The sequence below is a fragment of the Rhipicephalus sanguineus genome, chromosome 3 (assembly GCF_013339695.2).
Source record: "Rhipicephalus sanguineus isolate Rsan-2018 chromosome 3, BIME_Rsan_1.4, whole genome shotgun sequence".
NCBI classification, from domain to species: domain Eukaryota; kingdom Metazoa; phylum Arthropoda; class Arachnida; order Ixodida; family Ixodidae; genus Rhipicephalus; species Rhipicephalus sanguineus.
The window spans coordinates 217,025,086-217,050,128 of NC_051178.1; the positions used below are offsets into that span (position 1 = coordinate 217,025,086).

Below are 25,043 nucleotides of genomic sequence, written 5' to 3' on the forward strand. Positions count from 1 at the left end.
TTGCGAATATTGCACAGCCACGTTTCAGACAGACAGATGATAGAAAAGGTATGGTCAAGTATAGAAAGAAAGTTGAACGGATCATTGCGATGCTTACGATGATTGTGAATATTGCACAGCCACGTTTCAGACAGACAGATTATAGAAAACGTATGGTCAAGTATAGAAAGAAAGTTGAACGGATCATTGCGATGCTTACGAAGATTGTGAATATTGCACAGCCACGTTTCAGACAGACAGATTATAGAAAACGTATGGTCAAGTATAGAAAGAAAGTTGAACAGATCATTGCGATGCTTGCGAAGATTGCAAATATTGCACAGCCACGTTTCAGACAGACAGATTATAGAAAACGTATGGTCAAGTATAGAAAGAAAGTTGAACAGATCATTGTGATGCTTACGAAGACTGCAAATATTGCAGTGAACGAATGAAAATTTAGGCGGTTCATCATGTAGCAATGCTTTCGTTTTGTCACACGAGAACATGCTTCTGTTCATGACAGAAACTCGAAGAAAAGGATGTGCAGGCGCACTGATTATGCAAGCATGGCCAGATCATTTGCGCTGGATATGCGATAAATACAACTATTTTCAGTCCAGAGGAATCGCCACCCTTTAGTCTTCTTCAGTTCGAGAGCTTGTGTGAAAAGACACTTGTTCTCTGGCATGAGATGATCATTCACAAAAAAAGGTGAGTCACTGCTTCGCGAAAAACCAATTGCCGAGGTTGTGAGCTTAGCTTTCCTAGCTTTACTAATGAATTCCATTCGCTTCGATCTTGAGCAGAAGCACGCGATGATGTTCTTGTCTTTTTTCGTGGGAACATGATGAGCGATGTTAATATCAGAGGGTACAACAGGACAGCCAATTTTTTTACCAATAGCTTGTATTACAGCCAGGCAATTTTCACCTTCCATGACAGGAACACCTTTAATTTCCACGTTTTCTACGTGTGCCCGCAGTTAGTGCATCGAGCAGATGCCAGCCCTGGAAACGAAAGTAATGTTCTGGTGTGTTCGAGCACTCATGAGGCACATTTATTTTCCCGCATCTACCTAAATGTTCATGCGGCACTGGCTCTTGATACCGCTAGTCTCGTGCCCGTACGAATGTCACAACTTTCATGCCAGTCCCGCAGAAACAGAGAACACCGACACAATGCCCACAGCCGCTACGTAAAGAAAAGATAGCGGTCGTGCAATGCCGCTCGCATGCTCGGGCTGGCTTGGGCACGTCATGTGCACGTGATCATGCATGCGCATGACGTGTTCATGTGTATGCGTCATGTGATGCTCCGGCTCAGCCTCCGAAGAGGGCAGGGAAGGGATTTGGCTTGTGAAGGCTATACGGGGCGGGTGGCAAGGGTTTGAAGCTCGCCTCCTCACATCATGGTTTCGCGCCGCTACAAATTATTGTTTTTCTCAGCTCGTAATGAACCTATTTGAAAAATTCTTGTGGCATAATGCTCTTCATTCGGCACACAACTTCCAGCGTCTAACTAAAATTTGCTATGTGGCCTGGTGAGGGGCCCTTTAACAAAGTGACAACCACACTACAATTATTTAATTAAATTGGGAAGCTCGAAAAATTGAGCAAGGGATTTTTCAGTCTTTCAAAACCTATAAGTTATGCCGGCATTGTATTTGCCACTAACCCAGACATGGAGCTGCTCCTGTTCTGGCAATGCAGGCTAGGTAGACGGTCACGTGAAGCTATGACAGGCTACCGACGTGCACAGGCGGGAGAACGAATGCAGTGAGAAGGCTGAGCAAGAAACTAATGAAAGCAACCACCGTAGTGTTCCTGCGGGAGCACTTACAGCGACACTAAACCATTGCCTCCCCTAGCACCATCTTGTACATAAGAGTGCCACAGACTGTTGAGTCCATTGTTTCATGCATTTGCGTGGCATGCAGCTTCATCAAAATAAAGCTACGGTCGTGACTACGGTGCCTATAACTCATCGTGATAGTATTCGAGCATACGCAGTAAGAAATACCCCCATGGCTGTGTCCAAATTTAGAAAAAAAAAATCACTGCCTCTTTTAATAATTTATTTCTGGAAAAACTTGGCTAAATCAGGTTTGGGGTCAAGTCAGCTTCATTAATTTGGGTTGATGACAACACTGAACCCCGTGGATACCTGCTGGGAAATGGAAACTTCTTTGATAGATCGGGAACTTTGTAAATTGGGTTTCATTACACTGAGCTTTAACTGTAATTGTACTTGCCATAGTGATAAAGAAGCTGCTAAAAAAATATTTAGCACAGCTTCACTGACTTAACATTGCGGAGCTGGTACCTCTTGCTTGGCTTTAAGGTCTCTTACTAAGTACTATTTTAGCTGTGGTATAGTGATGACGATGTGATGTCACTAAAGCGTGTGTCAGCTCCAGCTGTAGCCACTCTTTCTCGGTGATGGAAGTTTTCCAGGACTCGCAAGCCAAGGTCAGATTCTTTTCAGTGCTCGGTGGCCAAGCAATTTTCCTCCCAATATGCCTTGCCGTAGTGTAGACATGACGTCGCCTCCCTGGCACCCCTAGATTGAGACGCAGGGTCTTCTACTCTTCGCTGTCGCTTAGCCTCGGCTTCCTCTGCTCGAAACTTGGGATCGGCACGTTGTTGGGCCCATGCTCGAGCAGCTTTCTGCCATTTCTCTAGCCGCACCGCTTCTTCAGCCTCGCCATACTCGCAACCGAACACCGGAATGCATCGGAGACTCCCCCCCGCTAGCTCTGCCCAGATCTCCTTGGCTCGGCCCACCTGTCGTGCATTCTCCTTTTCTCATCCTTGCTGCTCTTTGAACACTTGAGCCTGGCGCACTCCTTTTTGGCTCCGCCCCCATCTCACTCCCTCTCCACTATGCCTTCTCTCTCCCCTTGCTCTCCTAGCTAATCCCTCCCTATGCTATGGCATGCCTCCTTTCTCTGTTTGCTTAGCCCTCACTCAGCTGCGCCCAGTTCTTGCGTACAAACGGAATGGTTCAACGTCGACTTTAAAAAGCACCGCTGGTAAAAGGGCAAAAGCTTTGTCTTGCAATTAGCCACTTAGCAAACTTGAGCAGACGATCAGTGGTGAGGTGCTCACATTACATCAGAGCCACTTTAATTGTGCGCAAATTCTGCTTCACGTGAAAACATATTTCAGAGGGCGAATGAGCTAAGCAATGTAGCACTGTGAAAAGTGAAAGCTGTTAATCATCAACAAGGTCCATATCGTGCAACGAGAACCGTGCCAGTAGTTTGCAGTGAGCGCCTCCAGTGCTGTGCACATCATGTGCTGCTTCCTCTCTTCTGATGGTGCAAAAATAATCAAGTCCACTCTATAAGCAGCAGACAACACTGAAAACAAGCCGATAACACTAAAAAAAAGCACTTCACACATGCTCACACTGGTCAAAAAACTCAAACTCCACTTCTGCTTCACGTGCTGGAACACTGGTTTTATGCAGGGGTGAACATAAGTGTGTCCTTGTCCTTCGCTATATGAAAAATACCACTGAAACAATTTTATATGCTTGTGTGTCTGCAGACCTGATGTTGAAAACAAGTCCAATGTTTATAATGATATTTTCTGGCATCAGGCATAACAGCAGAGGAGGAAATACATGCCTGCTGTACTGAAGGACTGCAAAATTACCAATATGGACCTTGCTGGCATTTAACATAAGCTTTTACTTTCTCTAGAGTGCTTATTTGGGTCGGTTGGTACATGTTCAAAGAAACGAGAAACAGCGCAAAACACAGGACAGTGAAAGAGACGGACCAAGCGCTGCTCCGTCTCTTTCACTATCCTGTGTTTCATGCTGTTTCTCATTTCGTTTTACTTTCCACAGTGAAAAATTACTTCTTTCATTTGCTCTCTCAGTGTAGTTTTCTCGTGCAAGCCGAGCTCATCTGCAGTTGAAGCGGCACTGGAGTAATGTGAGCGCCCTTTATCGTGGACACCCGCCACCATGGATTGTCTGCTCAAGGTTGCCAAGTGGCTGATCGCATGACAAAGCTTGCTGAACCTTGCAGTCTGAGTGCTAATATACATCATGTAGCACGAAAAGACAAAATGGACACACAGAACCACAAACCACAGTTGTCTATTAGCAAGCATCCACTAGCCCAGGAACAAGTCCTTCTATGAACAGTCTGAGAACACTTGTTCATTTTTAACAGTTTCTTTGTGGCTACGTCAGGTGTAATTACTTACTTCTAAAGGGACACTAAAGGCAAATTACAAACTCGGCGTGGACTGCACAACACCTTTGGAGCTATCAATCACCAACAAGCCCACCGTGCACACTTGGAAACTGTCAGGGCATGTTCACGCTACTAAAATAAGAAGAAGTGCAATGTTTCATATGTGTCAGTTGCTTTGTTCTGTCTTGGATGCGCAATACGTTTGGAGCTATCAATCACCAACAAGCCCACTGTGCACACTTGGAAACTGTCAGGGCATGTTCACACCACTAAAATAAGAAGAAGTGCAATGTTTCATATGTGTCATTTGCTTTGTTCTGTCTTGCATTGGCAATACCTTTGGAGCTATCAATCACCAACAAGCCCACCGTGCACACTTGGAAACTGTCAGGGCATGTTCACGCTACTAAAATAAGAAGAAGTGCAATGTTTCATATGTGACATTTGCTTTGTTCTGTCTTGGATGCGCAATACCTTTGGAGCTATCAATCACCAACAAGCTCACCGTGCACACTTGGAAACTGTCAGGGCATGTTCACACCACTAAAATAAGAAGAAGTGCAATGTTTCATATGTGTCATTTGCTTTGTTCTGTCTTGCATTGGCAATACCTTTGGAGCTATCAATCACCAACAAGCCCACTGTGCACACTTGGAAACTGTCAGGGCATGTTCACACCACTAAAATAAGAAGAGTGCAATGTTTCATATGTGTCATTTGCTTTGTTCTGTCTTGGATGCGCAATACCTTTGGAGCTATCAATCACCAACAAGCTCACCGTGCACACTTGGAAACTGTCAGGGCATGTTCACGCCACTAAAATAGGAAGAAGTGCGATGTTTCATATGTGTCATTTGCTTTGTTCTGTCTTGGATTGGCAATACATTTGGAGCTATCAATCACCAACAAGCCCACTGTGCAAACTTGGAAACTGTCAGGGCATGTTCACGCCACTAAAATAAGAAGAAGTGCAATGTTTCATATGTGTCATTTGCTTTGTTCTGTCTTGGATGCGCAATACGTTTGGAGCTATCAATCAACAACAAGCCCACTGTGCACACTTGGAAACTGTCAGGGCATGTTCACACCACTAAAATAAGAAGAAGTGCAATGTTTCATATGTGTCATATGCTTTGTTCTGTCTTGGATGCGCAATACGTTTGGAGCTATCAATCACCAACAAGCCCACCGTGCACACTTAGAAACTGTCAGGGCATGTTCACACCACTAAAATAAGAAGTGCAATGTTTCATATGTGTCATTTGCTTTGTTCTGTCTTGGATGCGCAATACGTTTGGAGCTATCAATCACCAACAAGCCCACTGTGCAAACTTGGAAACTGTCAGGGCATGTTCACGCCACTAAAATAAGAAGTGCAATGTTTCATATGTGTCATTTGCTTTGTTCTGTCTTGGATGCGCAATACGTTTGGAGCTATCAATCACCAACAAGCCCACTGTGCACACTTGGAAACTGTCAGGGCATGTTCACACCACTAAAATAAGAAGTGCAATGTTTCATATAGTGTCATTTGCTTTAGTTCTGTCTTGGATGCGCAATACGTTTGGAGCTATCAATCACCAACAAGCCCACTGTGCACACTTGGAAACTGTCAGGGCATGTTCACACCACTAAAATAAGAAGTGCAATGTTTCATATGTGTCATTTGCTTTGTTCTGTCTTGGATGCACAATACGTTTCGAGCTATCAATCACCAACAAGCCCACTGTGCACACTTGGAAACTGTCAGGGCATGTTCACACCACTAAAATAAGAAGTGCAATGTTTCATATGTGTCATTTGCTTTGTTCTGTCTTGGATGCGCAATACGTTTGGAGCTATCAATCACCAACAAGCCCACTGTGCACACTTGGAAACTGTCAGGGCATGTTCATGCCACTAAAATAAGAAGTGCAATGTTTCATATATGTCATTTGCTTTGTTCTGTCTTGGATGCGCAATACGTTTGGAGCTATCAATCACCAACAAGCTCACTGTGCACACTCGGAAACTGTCAGGGCATGTTCACAGCCACTAAAATAAGAAGTGCAATGTTTCATATGTGTCATTTGCTTTGTTCTGTCTTGGATGCGCAATACGTTTGGAGCTATCAATCACCAACAAGCCCACTGTGCACACTTGGAAACTGTCAGGGCATGTTCACGCCACTAAAATAAGAAGTGCAATGTTTCATATGTGTCATTTGCTTTGTTCTGTCTTGGATGCGCAATACCTTTGGAGCTATCAATCACCAACAAGCCTCACTGTGCACACTTGGAAACTGTCAGGGCATGTTCACGCCACTAAAATAAGAAGTGCAATGTTTCATATGTGTCATTTGCTTTGTTCTGTCTTGGATGCGCAATACGTTTGGAGCTATCAATCACCAACAAGCCCACTGTGCACACTTGGAAACTGTCAGGGCATGTTCACACCACTAAAATAAGAAGTGCAATGTTTCATATGTGTCATTTGCTTTGTTCTGTCTTGGATGCGCAATACCGTTTGGAGCTATCAATCACCAACAAGCCCACTGTGCACACTTGGAAACTGTCAGGGCATGTTCACACCACTAAAATAAGAAGTGCAATGTTTCATATGTGTCATTTGCTTTGTTCTGTCTTGGATGCGCAATACGTTTGGAGCTATCAATCACCAACAAGCCCACTGTGCACACTTGGAAACTGTCAGGGCATGTTCACGCCACTAAAATAAGAAGTGCAATGTTTCATATGTGTCATTTGCTTTGTTCTGTCTTGGATGCGCAATACGTTTGGAGCTATCAAAAACCAACAAGCCCACTGTGCACACTTGGAAACTGTCAGGGCATGTTCACGCCACTAAAATAAGAAGTGCAATGTTTCATATGTGTCATTTGCTTTGTTCTGTCTTGGATGCGCAATACGTTTGGAGCTATCAATCACCAACAAGCCCACTGTGCACACTTGGAAACTGTCAGGGCATGTTCACACCACTAAAATAAGAAGTGCAATGTTTCATATGTGTCATTTGCTTTGTTCTGTCTTGGATGCGCAATACGTTTGGAGCTATCAATCACCAACAAGCCCACTGTGCACACTTGGAAACTGTCAGGGCATGTTCACGCCACTAAAATAAGAAGTGCAATGTTTCATATGTGTCATTTGCTTTGTTCTGTCTTGGATGCGCAATACGTTTAGGAGCTATCAATAACCAACAAGCCCACTGTGCACACTTGGAAACTGTCAGGGCATGTTCACACCACTAAAATAAGAAGTGCAATGTTTCATATGTGTCATTTGCTTTGTTCTGTCTTGGATGCGCAATACGTTTGGAGCTATCAATCACCAACAAGCCCACTGTGCACACTTGGAAACTGTCAGGGCATGTTCACGCCACTAAAATAAGAAGTGCAATGTTTCATATGTGTCATTTGCTTTGTTCTGTCTTGGATGCGCAATACGTTTGGAGCTATCAAAACCAACAAGCCCACTGTGCACACTTGGAAACTGTCAGGGCATGTTCACGCCACTAAAATAAGAAGTGCAATGTTTCATATGTGTCATTTGCTTTGTTCTGTCTTTGATGCGCAATACGTTTGGAGCTATCAATCACCAACAAGCCCACTGTGCACACTTGGAAACTGTCAGGGCATGTTCACGCCACTAAAATAAGAAGAAGTGCAATGTTTCATATGTGTCATTTGCTTTGTTCTGTCTTGGATTCGCAATACCTTTGGAGCTATCAATCACCAACAAGCCCACCGTGCACACTTGGAAACTGTCAGGGCATGTTCACACTACTAAAATAAGAAGTGCAATGTTTCATATGTGTCATTTGCTTTGTTCTGTCTTGGATGCGCAATATGTTTGGAGCTATCAATCACCAACAAGCCCACTGTGTACACTTGGAAACTGTCAGGGCATGTTCACGCCACTAAAATAGAAGAAGTGCAATGTTTCATATGTGACATTTGCTTTGTTCTGTCTTGGATTCGCAATACCTTTGGAGCTATCAATCACCAACAAGCCCACCGTGCACACTTGGAAACTGTCAGGGCATGTTCACACCACTAAAATAAGAAGTGCAATGTTTCATATGTGTCATTTGCTTTGTTCTGTCTTGGATGCGCAATACCTTTGGAGCTATCAATCACCAACAAGCTCACTGTGCACACTTGGAACCTGTCAGGGCATGTTCACGCCACTAAAATAAGAAGTGCAATGTTTCATATGTGTCATTTGCTTTGTTCTGTCTTGGATGCGCAATACGTTTAGAGCTATCAATCACCAACAAGCCCACTGTGTACACTTGGAAACTGTCAGGGCATGTTCACGCCACTAAAATAAGAAGAAGTGCAATGTTTCATATGTGTCATTTGCTTTGTTCTGTCTTGGATGCGCAATACGTTTGGAGCTATCAATCACCAACAAGCCCACTGTGCACACTTGGAAACTGTCAGGGCATGTTCACGCCACTAAAATAAGAAGTGCAATGTTTCATATGTGTCATTTGCTTTGTTCTGTCTTGGATGCGCAATACCTTTGGAGCTATCAATCACCAACAAGCTCACTGTGCACACTTGGAACCTGTCAGGGCATGTTCACGCCACTAAAATAAGAAGTGCAATGTTTCATATGTGTCATTTGCTTTGTTCTGTCTTGGATGCGCAATACGTTTAGAGCTATCAATCACCAACAAGCCCACTGTGCACACTTGGAAACTGTCAGGGCATGTTCACACCACTAAAATAAGAAGTGCAATGTTTCATATGTGTCATTTGCTTTGTTCTGTCTTGGATGCGCAATACGTTTGGAGCTATCAATCACCAACAAGCCCACTGTGCACACTTGGAAACTGTCAGGGCATGTTCACACCACTAAAATAAGAAGTGCAATGTTTCATATGTGTCATTTGCTTTGTTCTGTCTTGGATGCGCAATACGTTTGGAGCTATCAATCACCAACAAGCCCACTGTGCACACTTGGAAACTGTCAGGGCATGTTCACGCCACTAAAATAAGAAGTGCAATGTTTCATATGTGTCATTTGCTTTGTTCTGTCTTGGATGCGCAATACGTTTGGAGCTATCAAAAACCAACAAGCCCACTGTGCACACTTGGAAACTGTCAGGGCATGTTCACGCCACTAAAATAAGAAGTGCAATGTTTCATATGTGTCATTTGCTTTGTTCTGTCTTTGATGCGCAATACGTTTGGAGCTATCAATCACCAACAAGCCCACTGTGCACACTTGGAAACTGTCAGGGCATGTTCACGCCACTAAAATAAGAAGAAGTGCAATGTTTCATATGTGTCATTTGCTTTGTTCTGTCTTGGATTCGCAATACCTTTGGAGCTATCAATCACCAACAAGCCCACCGTGCACACTTGGAAACTGTCAGGGCATGTTCACACTACTAAAATAAGAAGTGCAATGTTTCATATGTGTCATTTGCTTTGTTCTGTCTTGGATGCGCAATATGTTTGGAGCTATCAATCACCAACAAGCCCACTGTGTACACTTGGAAACTGTCAGGGCATGTTCACGCCACTAAAATAAGAAGAAGTGCAATGTTTCATATGTGACATTTGCTTTGTTCTGTCTTGGATTCGCAATACCTTTGGAGCTATCAATCACCAACAAGCCCACCGTGCACACTTGGAAACTGTCAGGGCATGTTCACACCACTAAAATAAGAAGTGCAATGTTTCATATGTGTCATTTGCTTTGTTCTCTCTTGGATGCGTAATACGTTTGGAGCTATCAATCACCAACAAGCCCACTGTGTACACTTGGAAACTGTCAGGGCATGTTCACGCCACTAAAATAAGAAGAAGTGCAATGTTTCATATGTGTCATTTGCTTTGTTCTGTCTTGGATTCGCAATACCTTTGGAGCTATCAATCACCAACAAGCCCACTGTGCACACTTGGAAACTGTCAGGGCATGTTCACGCCACTAAAATAAGAAGAAGTGCAATGTTTCATATGTGTTATTTGCTTTGTTCTGTCTTGGATTCGCAATACCTTTGGAGCTATCAATCACCAACAAGCCCACCGTGCACACTTGGAAACTGTCAGGGCATGTTCACACCACTAAAATAAGAAGAAGTGCAATGTTTCATATGTGTCATTTGCTTTGTTCTGTCTTGGATGCGCAATACCTTTGGAGCTATCAATCACCAACAAGCCCACCGTGCACACTTGGAAACTGTCAGGGCATGTTCACGCCACTAAAATAAGAAGTGCAATGTTTCATATGTGTCATTTACTTTGTTCTGTCTTGGATGTGCAATACCTTTGGAGCTATCAGTCATCAACTAGCCCACCGCGCAAACTTGGAAACTCTCGGGCATGTTCACACGACTAAAGTGAGAAGTGCAAGTGGGAAGAACTGCAAGCTGAGTGCATTAGTTCCCGAGTTGTGGGGGTCTAACGAGTTCATTCACATGTGTTCCTAGAAAAGGCTTGGAGAAATGCTAGGATGTAGTAGCAAGCTGAAATTTGTTGTGGTCGTTCTTTGTTAGCGCTAGAGGGCTATGAAGCTTTTTCCTTTTCTAATTTTCCCTCAAAAAATTTTAACATAACTTTGAACTTCATGCTGCTAGGAAAGACTGTAGCCATTATAAAATTTAGGGTGTATTGGAAATTAATATCAAAACCTTTTGAAAAAAGAAGAAAAGAAGAAAAAAGATTGTTGCACTCTAGCAAATCCCTCAGGAACAGAATTTAAAAAATGGTGCACAAGTCTTAAAAGCAATTCTTAAGGTATAGTCTTCCTTAGCACCACCCCCTGAAAAAAGATCCATTCTGAGATAACCGTGCTGATAGTTGCGAGCACATTTTAGGACCTAAAATGACACTGCAAAGTGAATGAATGCGTATTTAACCATTCTATCCTGTGCCACCTCTTCTGGTTTTGTTTCTGGCTTCCCCCATGTCGAGGTAGCGATCGCCAAAGTAGATTTGATACTCAGCAATTTGGCCTAGTGTGAAACGGTTCATCTTTTTAAGAAGCCTGAAAAGACATGGGGACAAAGCAAGGACACGCACAGGACAAGCGCTTTCTAACAACTGATTGTATTATCGAAACAGCTCAGACTTTTAATCCATACGGAACTGTGCAAATCACATCTGCTATGCCTTAGGGCACATAGCTAAAACAACATAAAAAAGACATTCACAAAAACGCAGAAAGCAGGTGTATCTCTTTGTCTGATAGGGCTATGGAAGGATGACTAATGCAATTATCCTTGTGCTGGGAAATGAAAAAAGCTTCAGCAATTTTTCTAGATGTCTGGTTCCGATGAGTAAACAGAGTGACGGTATTATCATTGCTGGTGTTGCACACACATTTATTACAATGCAATGCAAGGTGTGTGTGGGGACGTCCTTTTAGGCTATTCATGTGTTCCCTTAATCTTGTGTTCACATATCTGCCAGTTTGACCCACATAAACATGCCCACACGTCATAGGTAATCTATATACGACCTTGTTCGCGCAGTCAACAAACTTATTCTTGAGCGTTATGGCGCACACTTCATCATTTTTACGCAGTCATATTTTCGATTCACTCTAGAGCACACACTGCCAATTTTTGTTTTTTACCGAAAATACTATTGCTTTAACACCACTAGCCACCTTTTTTAACCTATGAGACAGGCCGTGAACATAAGGAATCGTAGACGCTTTTGAAAAACTAACATTTTGCCTGCTTATTTCGCGAGTTGGTTGCTTATAATATTTCAGCTTCTTCACCCAAGCAACGCTGGCCGACTGCCGACGATTGGCTGATCACTGGGAAATAGCCGGCAGCCGACTTCACTGGCCACCAGGCATCTGAAAAGGGTCGGCCGGAGGTGCGCTGCCAGCTACGTCGCACTAGATCGGCTGCACGATTTGCACCACCGTTGATGGCCAAGTGAACGCCGAGCGTGCCAAACGCTTGTCGGGGCAACAAGTCGGCAACACGTCGTGCCGGCCTTGGTTGCCGGCAGAGGATTCGAACAGCGTGTATTATTTTAGGGCAGCATAAAATACACTGCAGGAAGTGTAAACAACTCCTACAGTGTGATTTTTTAAACATTACAAAAATCACCTGTGACACGCAACATACTTGTGGTCCTTGAGCTGATTACACCAAGTGGTAGAGATTATTTGTGCGAACAATCCAAATACATTATTGACTAAATAACAAAAATAATAGGGAGCCATTACATTCGTGCATGGTTTCTCCAGGCGTGCGTATTTACTTTAAGAGATTTTTTCGAGACCATCATTCGCCAAGTGTGCGACAGTATTTATACATGGGCGTTAAACTAGGCTTTTGTCGTTGTTCGATGCTTAAAACAGATTCTTACAAAAATAAACGTGACTGAAGCAACAGTGAACTTCTACCTCAAATTTGATGGCATAAATATTAAATCGTAAGATTTCATTCCAATTATTGCAAACTCAGTGGTTACAGTTAGTCAGTTGCAGTAGGTAAGGCAGTGTAATTTGAAGGTCATAAATGAACTTTATTTAGATAGGCGATTATTTATTTTGCTTTTTCATGCAAGTAATGTCACCCACTTGCATTAAACCGAGCTCACATAACACATTTATGTCATTTCTGAACTAAAACAGCCATTAAAAACCATTCTGTATAACTTAAAAGAAGCATCGTCTGTATACAGACAACATGAAGCATGAAAATTTTTGCGTGCCAGCGCTGCACCCTCTTTCGAAGAAGCCGCACATCTGCAGGCACACCGTCAGTGCCCAGAAGTGCTTTTGCCACCAAGAAAATGGGACACATGTCCGAAACAGCACCACTTGCGTTTGTCAAAATTTACGCGTGTACATCTAGGTAGTAACAAATTTTCAATTAAGTTAACGCGAATTTATCTTTTTTTAATGTGCAATGTAGTTACACCTTTACCTCCCACAGATAATAAGCTATGGCTGAAACCAGGGAACTATACAGTTACGACGGGTATATTCCTCGATATGCCTATTTGAAAAGTTTCTGTTATCCCATCACTTTGTCAGAGGTGACCATCATTTTAGCACAGCATTTCAAATGAACCCTTGTTTTTAATAAAAGACAACGCAGAAAGGAAAAAAGCTATAGTGAAACTACACTATGATCTATGTGCTCGGAGATGACAAATGGGATATGATGAATAGTGTAGCGTGGCTGTAGAGAGGCCTAAGATTACTCGCTGCAGAAGCGCGTAAAATATATATATACTCTAAAATTATGGGCGCGATGCGTGGGATGGTCAATGTATATGGATGGTGCACGAGGTTACCATGGTAAAACTGTAAAGGCGTTCACGTAGCACTACTGCTCTGCCCGTGTCCTTATATCCAAGGGCCGGGAGGCCAGTGCCTCGTTTAAAAATACCTGCCGCAGCAAGGGTCTCTCTGGCGAGGCCATGCTGCAGGTGGCATTAGTTAGACTTTGCTATTATGGTGAAGGTAGCACAGTCTGTCATAATTACAGTTTGTTTAATAATTCTGCTTCCTCTAAGAAGCTGATCACATTAGCCAAGGGTATTAAAGGCTCATCATCTAGGAGTAGCATCGGGTGAAATGGAATGCTTAACTTATAAAACGTATGAAAATGTTTTTGTCTGAGCGTTTCCAGCTGTGGGCAAGCTATTAGATGCGAAGTATCTTAAGGCGGAGCTCAATTCGGTGGTGGTGGTGGTGGTGTGCGGCGTGACCACCCTTACTGTGCATGCGCATACCCTCTCCACACACCTCCTCTCCCTCACCCTCTCCCCTCCCCTTTCCACTCTTCCTCTGAAACGTGGGCTAGACATGCCGAAATTCTCTCCTGCGCAACGCCGCGATGAGCTCGAGCGCATGCGCGTCCCCTCCCCTTCTCTCTCCTCTCCTACGCTGCCCCCCTCTCGCCTGCCTGTCGACCGCATTCCCCGCTCGCCCTGTGAGAATTAACGGCCAGGCTAGATGGAAGATACGACGCGCGTAGCGTCCCTCTTCGCATTCCACGACGCGAGGTCGGTAGCATGCCCAACGAACGCCAACGGAACGCGATCGTGCAAGTGCTCCAGCTTCGCATCGCCTCACGGTCCCCTTTAGCGGGAGATGGGGTAATTTTTAAAGTGTGTATTACTGTTAGTTCCTCGTGACATTTACTGCATGTTGGTGGTTCTTCATCTCTCAGCAAATAGTTGTGTGTGACGTGTGTATGGCCTATTCGTAGTCGGCACAGGACCACTTCAATAAAACGTTCTTGGCGAAAACACGTCTTCCATTCACCAAGGAGAGGTTTAATTAGATGGAGCTTGTTGTTTTGTTGTGATTTCCATTGATGCTGCCAATGTGAGGTGATGGCGCGGCGAACTGCATGAATCCCATCCCTAACAGGTATGTTGATCTTTGAGTGATGCATGTGTTTTGCCATTGCAGCTAATTGGTCCGCTCTTTCATTACCTGGAATACCAACGTGGCTCGGGACCCAGCAGATGCGTATGGTGTGGTCTTCAGGTAGGTGAGAAAGGATATTTAGAATATCACCTGTAAACGGCTCATACTGAGATTGAGGATTTAGGGCTCTGAGAGCACTTAAAGAGTCTGTAAAAATTACTGCTTTTTTATACTTTGAGCTAGTAATATTTCTTACTGCCATCAACAAGGCATAGCACTCAGCGGTGTAGACAGAGGCAAACTGCGGCAGTCTGGCTACTTGCTCGTGTAGTCCTCCTATAACATTTCTTGGAGCGCGCGGAATTCCTGCAGTATATGTTCACGTGGGGTGTATTGTTTTTTTATATGTGTTAGTGAAAAGTCAAGGTGTTTGGAGTAGTCATTCCAGGGAGCCAATCTAGCTGGTCTTCTGGTGATGGAGAGTGCTTCATTAGGGACATTTAGGGTGTGAAATTTTTCCTCAAATCTCAGTATTAATGGTCTAATGGCGTTTGGCTTATCCGTGTAGTGTAGTCGTTGGTCAGAGCATGTGATAATGTTTTAGCATATATGGTCTGGTGTAGAACAAACTCTGAGGACATATGTACACATCAGCTGCGTTCTCCTGTACTTCAAGGATGGTTCGTTACTTTCAGAGTACAAGCTAGGAATGGGCGAGGTCCGGTAGGCACCTGTTGCTAGGCGTATCCCTTTGTTATGGACAGGGTCTAGGCGCTTGAGGTACGAGTCTCTTGCAGAACATAGATAATGCTACCATAGTCTAGTTTAGTACGTACCAACGAACGATAGATGTGTAGGAGGCATTTACGGTCGGAGCCCCAGCACTTCCGGGACAAGACTTTGAGGACATTAAGAGTTTTATTGGCTTTGACCTTCAGATGATTAATGTGTGAAAGAAAGTTAAGCTTCTTATCAAATACTACACCCAAAAACCTTTGTTCCTGTTTTACTGGCAATAATGTTTCGTTTAGTTTAAGGACGGGGTCTGGTTGCAAGCCTCGTTTGTGAGAGAATGCCACGGCAACAGTCTTTTCCTCTGAAAAGCGGAAGCCGTTTTTGTTAGCCCATTGGATTAGCCTGTTTAGTGCGATTTGAGTCTGCCGTTCAAATGTCGCCATGTTAGCCGACTGGCATGCTATCTGGAGATCATCAACAAAAAGTGAGTGCATAAGAGTGGATGGTATGACCTGGTTTACATTTTGATGACAAAGAGGGTTGTGCTGAAGACACAGCCCTGAGGCACACCGTTTTCCTGAGTAAATGGACGTGAAAGCGTTGAGCCTAAACGAACTTGAAACGTTCGATTTGATAGAAAGTCGGACAAGCAGTTGAGCATCCTTCCGCGGATTCCTAGATCCGCCAGGTCTCGTAAGATACCATATTTCCAAGTTGTGTCATATGCCTTTTCAAGATCGAAAAACACTGCTAAGCAGTGCTACTAAGCAGTGTACAAAAAGGCTTCTCGAACTATGTGTTCAAGGCGAACGAGGTGGTCGGTAGTCAAGCATCCTTTCTTATAGCCACACTGATGGACATTTAATAAGTTATCGGTTTCGAGGACGTATGATAGCCTAACGTTAATGATGCTCTCGTAGGATTTTGCTATGCAACTTGTGAGTGCTATGGGCCTGTAGCTGGTTGGTAATGTAGGATCTTTTCCAGCTTTCAGAAAGGGAATGATGATAGCTTTCTTCCAATTTTTTGGCATTCTTCCAGTCTCCCAGATAACGTTAAAGAAGTGCAACAATGTCTTCACCGCTTCCTGGGACAGATGGGAGAGCATTTGGTAATGTATTCTGTCTGGACCGGGTGCTGTTTTCTTGCCTTGCAAAAGTACACTGTTCGTTTCCTGAAGGATTAAGGGGGCATTGTATGGTTTGTCCTTAAAACCTGTTGTGGGAAGCTTTTGTTTTTCCATTGACTGTTTATGTTTTAGGAAGGCTGTCGAATAGTTGGATGAGCTCGAAATAGTGCAAAAGTGCAGTGCTAGTAAGTCTGCCTGTTCGTCTAAGGTTGTCTGGATACTAGGAGTTGAGAGAATGGGGGTGGTATACGAACTGTAGTTGCCTGTAAACTTGTGCACCTGATCCCACATTCCTTTAGATGTGATGGAGCTGTTTACAGATGAGACGTATTTCTTCCAGGACACTTTTTCAGCCTGCCTGCAGATAAATCTTGCCTTTGCCCTTGCCTTTCTAAATGATACGAGGTTGTCTTGTGTGGGGTATCTACGAAAAATGCCCCAGGCCTTGTTTTGCACTTTCTTAGCCTGTGTGCACTCCCTTGTCCACCAGCGTTCAAGTTTGTTATTTAAGACGCCGGATGATTGTGGGATAGATTGTTCGGCTGCTGCGAGTATGCATGTAGTGACTGCCTCATTCATCTCATCAATGCTTAACCCGTGAAGCACCTCTATTTCTAGGGCAGCTTTTTCTGTGAACAGCGCCCAGTCTGCCAGATGTAGTTTCCAACGAGGTGGTCTAGATGGAGTAGTAGGGAGGGTTTGTGTGAGTTTTATGACAGCAGGCATGTGGTCACTGCCGAAAACATTATCTATTACGCTCCATTTAAAATCACAAATTAGCGATGGCGAGCACAGTGCTAGATCTAGTACACTCGTAGCTCCTGTTCTTGGGGAGCAGTAGGTGACGCTACCAGTATTTAAAAGACATACGTCATTGCCGAGGATAAAATCTTCGAGGATTTGACCTCTGATGTCAGTTGTAGTGCTTCTCCAGAGCGTTCCGTGCGCGTTAAAACCCCCTGCTATAACAAAAGGTTCAAGCAGTTGGTCAACAATATGCTCTAAATCCTTAACAATAAAATGCATATGCGGAGGAATATAAACGGAACATATGGTGATAGTTTTATGAGCTAAAATAGTGGTGGCCACGGCCTCTATGTGACTGTTGATCGTAATCTCTCTTGCTGCGATGCCGCTTTTGACGATGATAGCCACACCGCCAGACAACCGGCTAGCGCGAACGCGGTCGCGCCGCACTACACTGAAACTTTTAAGAAAGTTTGTGTGTTTTTTTTCCTAGATTGGTCTCCTGCAAGCACATGGCCATTGGAGAAAAGCTGTTTAGCATATCTTTTACATCACCTATGTTATGAAGGAGTCCTCTACAATTCCAATGGAGGATAAAAGCCATCTTGAAAATGAAAGTTTACAAAGAGGAAGTTAGGAATGAATAAGGGATGCAAAAGCTTGAGGTGACATGTCTAGAGATATTGTGGTTGCAACAAAAGGAACCATAACCTTTGAGGTTATGGAAATGCAAGCTTGTTTATTTTACAGGGCCTTTTTGAGGCCCTGTAATTAGGGTTTTGTCTTTTCTGGAGCGGTCGAGCGAGGCTCGCCGCTCCTTAGACGCTGCCTGCAGCGACTGGCTTGCGGTAGTGTCCGTAGCCTCTGGGAAAGTGTTGGACAGTCGCTCTAACGAGCGATCTGTGCGCCTTCTGGGCTTCGTCTCAGTGGACGAAGCCTTCGACACAACTGTACCCGAGGTCGATGGGGTCACCACCGTCTGCCCCCTGCCCTGGCTCGTGCCAGTGCATGTCGAGGCCTCCGGTGTGGCCGTGTTGGGTGGGGGCAAGGCAGCCTTGGCTGCTCCCGCCCTGGGGGCAAGTGACGGTCACTCCAGCACGCTGTGTGTAGTTTGGGCGGCCGCCTGATGCCGTCGTGGTGCTGCCCCCTGTTGCACCACTTCGGTAAATGATTTTCTCGGAAAGTATGGAGAAACACGTTGCCTTGCTTCGCGGAAACTGATGTTGTGCTTGAATTTCATCATGATAATTTCTTTTTCTTTTTTCCACGCTGTGCAGGATCTGGAATACGCCGCGTGGTCCCGGTCGCAGTTCGCGCAGTGGACTTTGGCGTTGCAGTCATCGTCTGTGGAGTGTCTCGCGGTACCGCACCGTGCGCAGGTAAGCTGCACGGCAACTCTGCGAAGCATGGCCAAATCGTTGGCACTTGAAGCAGCGCCGCGGATTTGGAATGTAGGGTCTGACAGGGAGTTTGAGATAGCCAGTTACTATTTCTTCTGGTAGTGTGCAAGAACTGAAGGTGAGTATTATGTGCTTGGTAGGGATTTCTTTGTTGTCTCTCCGCATTTTGATACGTTGTACTTGCATGACTTTCTCGTCTTTCCAGCCCGCCAAGAGGTCGCTATCGGTTAGGTCCATTAAGTCATCGTCCGAGACGACACCTTTCACAGTGCTCATGGTTCGATGGGCAGTGACAGTGATGGGTTTGTTCCCAAACGCTACAAGGTTTTGTCAGTTTCTGGAATTGCGACTTGTCCTTCACCTCGACTAGAAGGTCCCCACTTGCCATCTTAGTGGCCTTGTAGCCACTTCCGATGGTCTCAGTGAGGCACTTCGACACCAAGAACGGTGAAATGTTTCGCGCTTTCTTCTCTGTGCTTTCATAGTGTATAACATGGAACTTTGGAAAACAGTCTTCTTTCTTCGAAAGGAAATCAACGGTTGCATCGTTGCGTCCCCTTTTGTGGGGACGATCTGTTGAGAAAGGGTTAGGTGAGCCCATGAATAAGTTGTGTCTTCGGTAACAATGCCAGCCACCCGCCATCGAGCCCAACAAGGGGACACGACAGAGGCTGTGGTGTATCATGCCCTGCCCTGCCAGCTGTACATTATTACCATAACCGAATATGGTAACCCAAGGTTGGAGCACCACACAGGGTTAACCCTCACCGCCCAGAGAATGGAAGTAAATTGAAGAGAGGAGAAGACAGGAAAGATTAAAAGTGAGAGGGAAAGATGAAGCTGAGAAGAAAGAGAGACAGGAAAAGGCGACTGCTGATTTCCCCTGGGTGGGTCAGCCCAGGGGTGCCGTCTACGTGAAGCTGGGGCCAAAGGGGTGTGTTGCCTCTGCCGGGGGGCCTTAAAGGTCCAATCACCCGGCGTCGGCTCAACCCCCAGGATCCCCTTTTCCCCAAACACGGCTCATCCCATCCACGATGCCGAGCAGCCAGCGGGCGATGCGATTCGTTGCTTGCGACGAAGCACATTGCAGCTTCTTCGCTTCCACAAAAAAGCCGCAACTAGCGTGAGTTAGGCCTAGCCCTGACTTTGAGCAGTAAGCTCGGTCGCAGTGTGCATTGCTGTGGTACCCGATGTTCCAAAGTACATCATGCTCAATCGCGAGTACAAAAGTCGTCCAGCGATGGTCTTTGATCATCACGTGGTCCGAAGTGCTGACAAGTAGAACCTGTAACGGCGGGTTCCACGAGTTGGTCCGACACGCGCGTCTGAGATGTTCGCGACGAGCGGCGCACTGTCGTAGTCTGATGATTGAGGTTCCGCTTGCAGTTGTTAAGCTAAAGCGTAATTATATTCTAAGTGATCGTCGACCTGTGAACACAGAATGAACACATCACTAAGTAGCGCGATCGTCAACAACCGTGACCTCGCGAAGCGCAAGCTGCAGATGACGCTCTTCCAGAGCGAGCATCGGACCAATCGCGAGGCGTGCCGGAGCAACATCGTGGCCGCAGCCAATGGGAGACCTCGAAACGATCTTTAAACATTTACTTTTTGTACGCTCGTTTCTGAATGGAAGACCTAGCTGAAGCGGGAAATTTGAAGACGGAGAAATGCTCTTTCCGACGAGCCCAAAATGGCGGCGCCCGGTTGCACCACTGCGGAGCTATAATTTTTTAACATGAAAGTGTTTTATGCCGGGGTCCACCAAGAATTCAGTGGCGTATTTCCGTCACGGAAATGACGTGGCAAAAATTTACACGATCAGATGGCAAAGAAAAAAGTTCCGTCAACGGGCATCGAACCCACGACCGCTCGGTCCACAACAACAGATGCCGGGCACGCTACCCACTGCGCCACGGTTACAGACTCTGAAGGCTTTACAAACGCGCCTTTTATATCTACCATCCTCCCGGTCGACGGGGTGGTGTTGCCCTCTCGGAGCGGGAAAGTAAAGTAATTCGTCATTACTGTGGCCTCCGCGATCAGCACCTGCAACGCGTTACACGCCCGTCCCATTCGGCGCGTTTTCAATAGAAGTTCAATTTTGTCAATGCCTTAAAACAACGCGAGGTGGCGATCTTAGACCAAACGTCGTAGGGAGCCTACATGAACGGCCGGTCATGTAGGCTCTCTAATGCGTCGGCCTCGCTGATAGCATCATGCTAACCCAAACCAAAAATGGCTCTGCGACGCGCGCCTGCCTCACCTGGCTGTAACACTGCGTTCTCCGCTCACGCGCTCGCCCCGAGAAAAATCGCGGCCGGGTTACCGGGGCGGCACGACGCGTTTTGCGTTTCGCTCTAGTCCGGCCGTGGTGTTTAATCGCATTTTAACATGCCGCCGGATGGCGACCAAGTTCTGCGTCCAATATGTGACGCTCTTCTGGCTATCACACCTCGTTCTCTGAATACGCATTCACCGCTAACTACTACAGCTACCACAAGGGTTTGTTTAATCATTTAGCATGGACGTTAGTCGTCGGGATGGAGATGTACCACTAATCTCAAGGTGGGTACATCCACGTTAAACGGTGCTACAGCTGCCAGACATCAGCATACCTTGTGCAAGCTTTCTGATATCAATGTACAGTAAACGTTTAGTTACTTCTGTAAGGGCACGCTTTACTTTCGTGTTAATTCCGATTCCTATGACGGAGGGATCAACCATGTTTTTAGTATATGCTTAAAGACCCCTTGCAATTTTTTTGTCTGTAATTTCGCTTCGAAGTATTAAAAAAATATTCGAGAAATATTAAAAAAATTATTCGATTCACATTCAATCTTTATTATTCGAATTCGCTCCGCACTCAAAATTTTGCTATTCGCACAGCTCTACAAAGCAGGTTTGGTCGTGACAGTACCGGGCTCAAGCTGCCGCAGCAGATCTTCCAGGTTACGGATACGGATGGGCTCGGCAGGATCGGCCATGCAAGGCTCGGGACGTGGCAGGTCCCGCCGCGAATCCTGTCCTGGGCTAGCATGTGACGAGGCTGAGTGCAGCGCCTCCAGGATCTCCTCGTGGTAGCCATTGAGGCTCTTGAGCGTGCGCTCAACCTCACTCAGCGTGTCACCCCCTGCAGCAGAGGCCAGTGGCGGCCAGCCGCCATCCTTGGCCAAGTCCTTAGGTGAAAGCTCCATGAACGTCTCGTCCGCCTCATCTGGCTCCTTCCGCTTCAGCTCCTGTAGCTTGTCTTCCCTGCATTGCAATGACACAAATCTCTTTTCAAAGTGTCGTGTAAATACCTTGGCTGAAAGCTTTGCTGACAGATCAGAAATTCTTATAAGCATGTACCACATTAAACAACTTGGGATCAATCACAGTTTGGGCAAAACAAACCTGGCACTAATTATTTACTATCTCTTCACCTTCAATAGCATGCTAACACAGTGAGCACGGTATGTTGACTCGTGGGATGGTTGTAGCTAGAACAAGTGCTACCATGACAGTTTCGCTTTGGCTTTTCCCACTGTGAGTGGACAGTTGAATTTTGTTTATCAGCTTGTACGTCACCACATTGACTTTCCTGGCTGTCCCTCAACCATGCACATTGAGGAAGTAATACACTCACAAGAAAATAATGGGAGAGAATTTTGAAATGCGATTATTTGTGAAGACAAACAATGAGTGCGTACACAGAAGGCAAGCTTTTTACTTTATTTGTGCAGCAGTAATAAATGCAAGAAGGGAAGTAATGTAAAATGATTTATTACTTTTTACCGAAAGCCCAATTACAATCACAGGGCAGTACAGTCAGATCTCAATACAATGAATCTCAAGGGACCACTAAAAATTGTCCGTTAATTTAAAATATTGTAGTGAAAAAAATTGAAAATTCATGCTAAAAAATTGTAAATTGAAACAAAAGGAGTCGCCTACCTTACATTCGCAAACACATTAGGGCAAAAAAACAAAACAACCCACAACACGGAGTATTTCAGAATGAGTGCATGTTTATTTGAAGAAGACCAGGATCTTTGCCTGGTGGCTGCAGATCAACTGCTGCAAGACGAACTCTTCAAAGTGCCCATCTTCTTATGCACTTCTAAACTTTGGCATTAGATACTGATTCCTCACATTGGTTCGCACGTGCTGTTTCAGCATCGTCATCTCTCTCATCACCATTTCCTTCATCGCGACAAACTAGACTGATCTCACGTTAACTAGAACTGACAGTCAGGCGAGTTGGTACGAATGCATTGCTTAACAATGGCGCGGCAGGGAAGACTTTTAAGAGGGAAGCTTTTAAGCTTTTCGTTGCGCCAAGTAGTGCGAACAGTAATTATCATCATCATGAACCAGTACGCGCTCTCTTCGTCCTCTTCTTGCTCTCAGTCACTTTCTTCATCTTATGCTTCGCTCCCAAAACACGTGTTCCGATTTCTCTGGCTTGGCCTGTAATAACCCTCATGGGCGAGAGGAGAGAAAGAAAGAAAGAAACAGAAAAACGTGGCGAAATTCCTCGTGAGGCGGCGGGATTTGAACCCACGTACCCACGATCTGAACGCAAGCGTCTTAACCACTTGGCTATCCAGGCACACCGACAGAGCATAGCGTAGCCTTGTATGGGTAGCCAGCGCTGTCCAGGTGGCGCACCTAAAATGTACAAGCTGCGCCGCCCTGGCGACCTAGCTGAGAAACAACCAGTAATACAGAGCCGCCGCAAGGCGTACGACGGCACGTTTCAACGTGCCCTCACATACTTCGTGGCACGTTCAAACGCACGCTGAACGTCATTTGATACTACCGCGGCTTTTGCTCGATGTGCGTCGTTTTGTAGGTACTTTGGAACGCGCAAGACTAGCGAAGATCGGGACACATCGCTGCACTGTGGCGCAGCCGGTGAGCAGCGATGCCACCGATTATTCTTCGCTTATGTGCGCGGACGGGTACCTCCGCGAGAGTGTGCTGTCGAAAGGATGGAAGCTGTCCAATGCGAAGTATGTCTATGACGTGGAAGAAGCTGGTTTTCGAAGAGACAGTGCTTGTGACCTTTCGGCGAAGTGTCAAGCACCGCACGACGTAAACTTACAGGTAAGTGTGTTCAAATAGCGCTAGCAAGCTTGACGGTGTATGCAGTGTGCTCGTTCTGCACCCACTTTGAAATAAAATTAGTGCCTCAGGCATCATTGAAAACATTCAGCTCAGTGAGTGACAGCCGTTTTGAGCGAGCATATCACATTTACGTAATCTGTAGTTACAGCTCTCGTACTATATTACAGAAACTGTTTCGCTACACGCTTTGCTTTACGGTGTAAAGACTGCGATACGAGCAATTAGTGGGCACATGCAAGCCGTTAAAAATTTTTAACGGCTGTCATGTGCCCACTAAATGTTCGTATCGCAGTCTTTAAAAAGAAGTTTTTGAAGTTGAAGGTGAAGCGTGAAATAAATGTAAAAAGGCCGGTGTGAAGTAGAGATCAGTGGTGTTAGTGGAAATACAAACATGTCGCAGGTCTCGTGCTTTAACGACGTCGACTCGCCATCGTCTGCAGACCGTTTGCAAACTTGCGATCGGCCGTCGTCTAAGCCTGATACTTAAAAAAAAATGCCTTTGAGGAACCTAGTGCTAATTGACTTCGTGGTGGTTCCGAGTTTGACATGCAGTGTGTGATCAGCAATGGAACATGCGTAGACAACATGGTTTTTCTAGCGGTCATGGATTTGTAACCGGTGTACAGCTGTGCACGTGACATTGACGTTTTACTTGAATGTAACGCGAGTTTTTTTCTAGATTTTTGCAACCTAAAGTCGACCCTCGCGTTACAATTGAACACCGAAATTTTATTTTTTCTCCCTGGACGTAATGAAATGGCATCCCTGGCGTTACAATCGTGGTCACGTTACAATCGAGTAAATACGGTATGTGTAATGTACGGCGCGATGCTTACGCAAACTAAGCTGTCATGTGCTTTCTTTAACTTTTTCAAGGCCAGTTTCAAATAAAAGATTTGTGATGTTTTCCAGAGCGCCAACCCATGTGCATCGGTGGAAAGCAAAGCCGAAGGGAGTCAACTATGCTCTGGACTATTTTTTTTTTCAGTTATTAAAGACATTTTTGATTGTGGCATTTGTGAATACCGCCGGTCTCGACGCTTCTTTTTCCTCGTTTAATGATCGCGCACGGCGGCTTGGTTCAAGTTAGCAGCCACTCGTATTTGTTTGTATGCCCGAGTGTTTCCAGCCGTTCCCGGCAGGGCGGCGCACCCTGTCCGCGGAAACTCCAGCGCTGGTTCCCCATAGCAAAAGGGAAGGGAGGGAGAGAGAGTAAAGCATAGCATATAAAGAATGAGAAAGAAATAGAAAAAAGATAGAAAGAAAGAGGAAGCAAGCAAGAAATAGAGAGTCCGACAAAGATAGGAAAGAAAGAGAAAAAAAAAGAACGAAAGAAAAGAGAGCAACAAATAGAGACAAAAAAGACA

At 45.2% G+C, this 25,043-nt stretch overlaps 2 protein-coding genes and 1 long non-coding RNA gene across 3 annotated transcripts in view; 1 reads left to right on the forward strand and 2 right to left on the reverse strand.

Annotated features, from left to right (window-relative positions):
• LOC119388290 (protein SEC13 homolog) overlaps positions 1–25,043 on the reverse strand; it is a 492,033-nt gene that overhangs the window by 159,767 nt on the left and 307,223 nt on the right.
• The window catches only part of LOC119388291 (disintegrin and metalloproteinase domain-containing protein 11), a 483,088-nt gene that overhangs the window by 34,527 nt on the left and 423,518 nt on the right, over positions 1–25,043 (reverse strand). Inside the window, exon 28 of the mRNA XM_049413903.1 lies at positions 21,485–21,819. Coding sequence (XP_049269860.1) covers positions 21,485–21,819 — 335 coding nt within the window. The remainder of the gene's footprint in view (positions 1–21,484; positions 21,820–25,043) is intronic.
• On the forward strand, positions 544–18,534 carry LOC119388296 (uncharacterized). Its single transcript, XR_005182675.2, has 3 exons — positions 544–693; positions 14,596–14,673; positions 18,442–18,534. It is a non-coding gene; the product is annotated as an uncharacterized LOC119388296 (long non-coding RNA).